The sequence below is a fragment of the Penaeus monodon genome, chromosome 25 (assembly GCF_015228065.2).
Source record: "Penaeus monodon isolate SGIC_2016 chromosome 25, NSTDA_Pmon_1, whole genome shotgun sequence".
Lineage (NCBI taxonomy): Eukaryota > Metazoa > Arthropoda > Malacostraca > Decapoda > Penaeidae > Penaeus > Penaeus monodon.
In genome coordinates this window covers 43,380,693-43,381,341 of record NC_051410.1, presented here as the reverse complement: position 1 = coordinate 43,381,341, position 649 = coordinate 43,380,693, and the positions used below count along the sequence as shown (strand labels likewise).

The following is a 649-nucleotide window of genomic DNA, read 5'->3' as shown; positions in this document are numbered from 1 at the left end:
ATGCTTATTTATTTATTTTAATACTTATGGATTCATCCTTTCCTTCAGGAATCAAGCTGACCTCGGTGACTAAGAGCCCTTCGCAAGAATATTTCTCAGAAATTCCAAACATCTAGTAGTGCGACAGTTCCGGACTTGTGATCGTCTGTACGTTGCTGGAGAAGAGTAAATTTTACTCGAAGCCTCGAAGTGTTGGGCTCCGATACTCTATCCTTACAGTTAAACACTCAATGAAAACGGTAAACTGTTGTTGGAGTTATGTTTGGACCCTTATCTGCAATCTCTTTAACTACACCTGCGCCTAATTTCAAACTATTTTGCAATATTGCTACCAGGAGGATTTATATCAGAAATTTGATTGGAAAAGAACCATTTGTTCCAATAAATATTTCAAAGTCTGCCGAGATGTACCACTTTCTCTTTATGTGAAAGAAAATGATAGCATATAAAGAAATTCATAAATGAACACGTGAAAGCCAATGGGGTAAACCAGTGCTGTGGCAACTCCTAGTAAACAAATAAAATTGGCAGAATATATACTCCACCAAAAACATCTTATAATGTCTATCAATAACGAACGTTAGAATGTTTACTGCCAGACCATTTGGCAAGCATAAACTCAAGCAGGTGAGAAAAGACTGAATTTATC

The 649-nt window shown here is 36.7% G+C and overlaps 2 protein-coding genes across 2 annotated transcripts in view; both read left to right on the top strand.

Annotated features, from left to right (window-relative positions):
* Positions 1-404, top strand: part of LOC119589288 (solute carrier family 10 member 6-like) — a gene marked incomplete at its 5' end in the record, with an annotated part of 17,273 nt that extends 16,869 nt beyond the window's left edge. Inside the window, 1 exon segment of the mRNA XM_037937907.1 lies at positions 49-404. Coding sequence (XP_037793835.1) covers positions 49-73 — 25 coding nt within the window.
* The window catches only part of LOC119589289, an 8,296-nt gene continuing 7,759 nt past the window's right edge, over positions 113-649 (top strand). Inside the window, exon 1 of the mRNA XM_037937908.1 lies at positions 113-239. Coding sequence (XP_037793836.1) covers positions 231-239 — 9 coding nt within the window. The 5' untranslated portion in view covers positions 113-230. The remainder of the gene's footprint in view (positions 240-649) is intronic.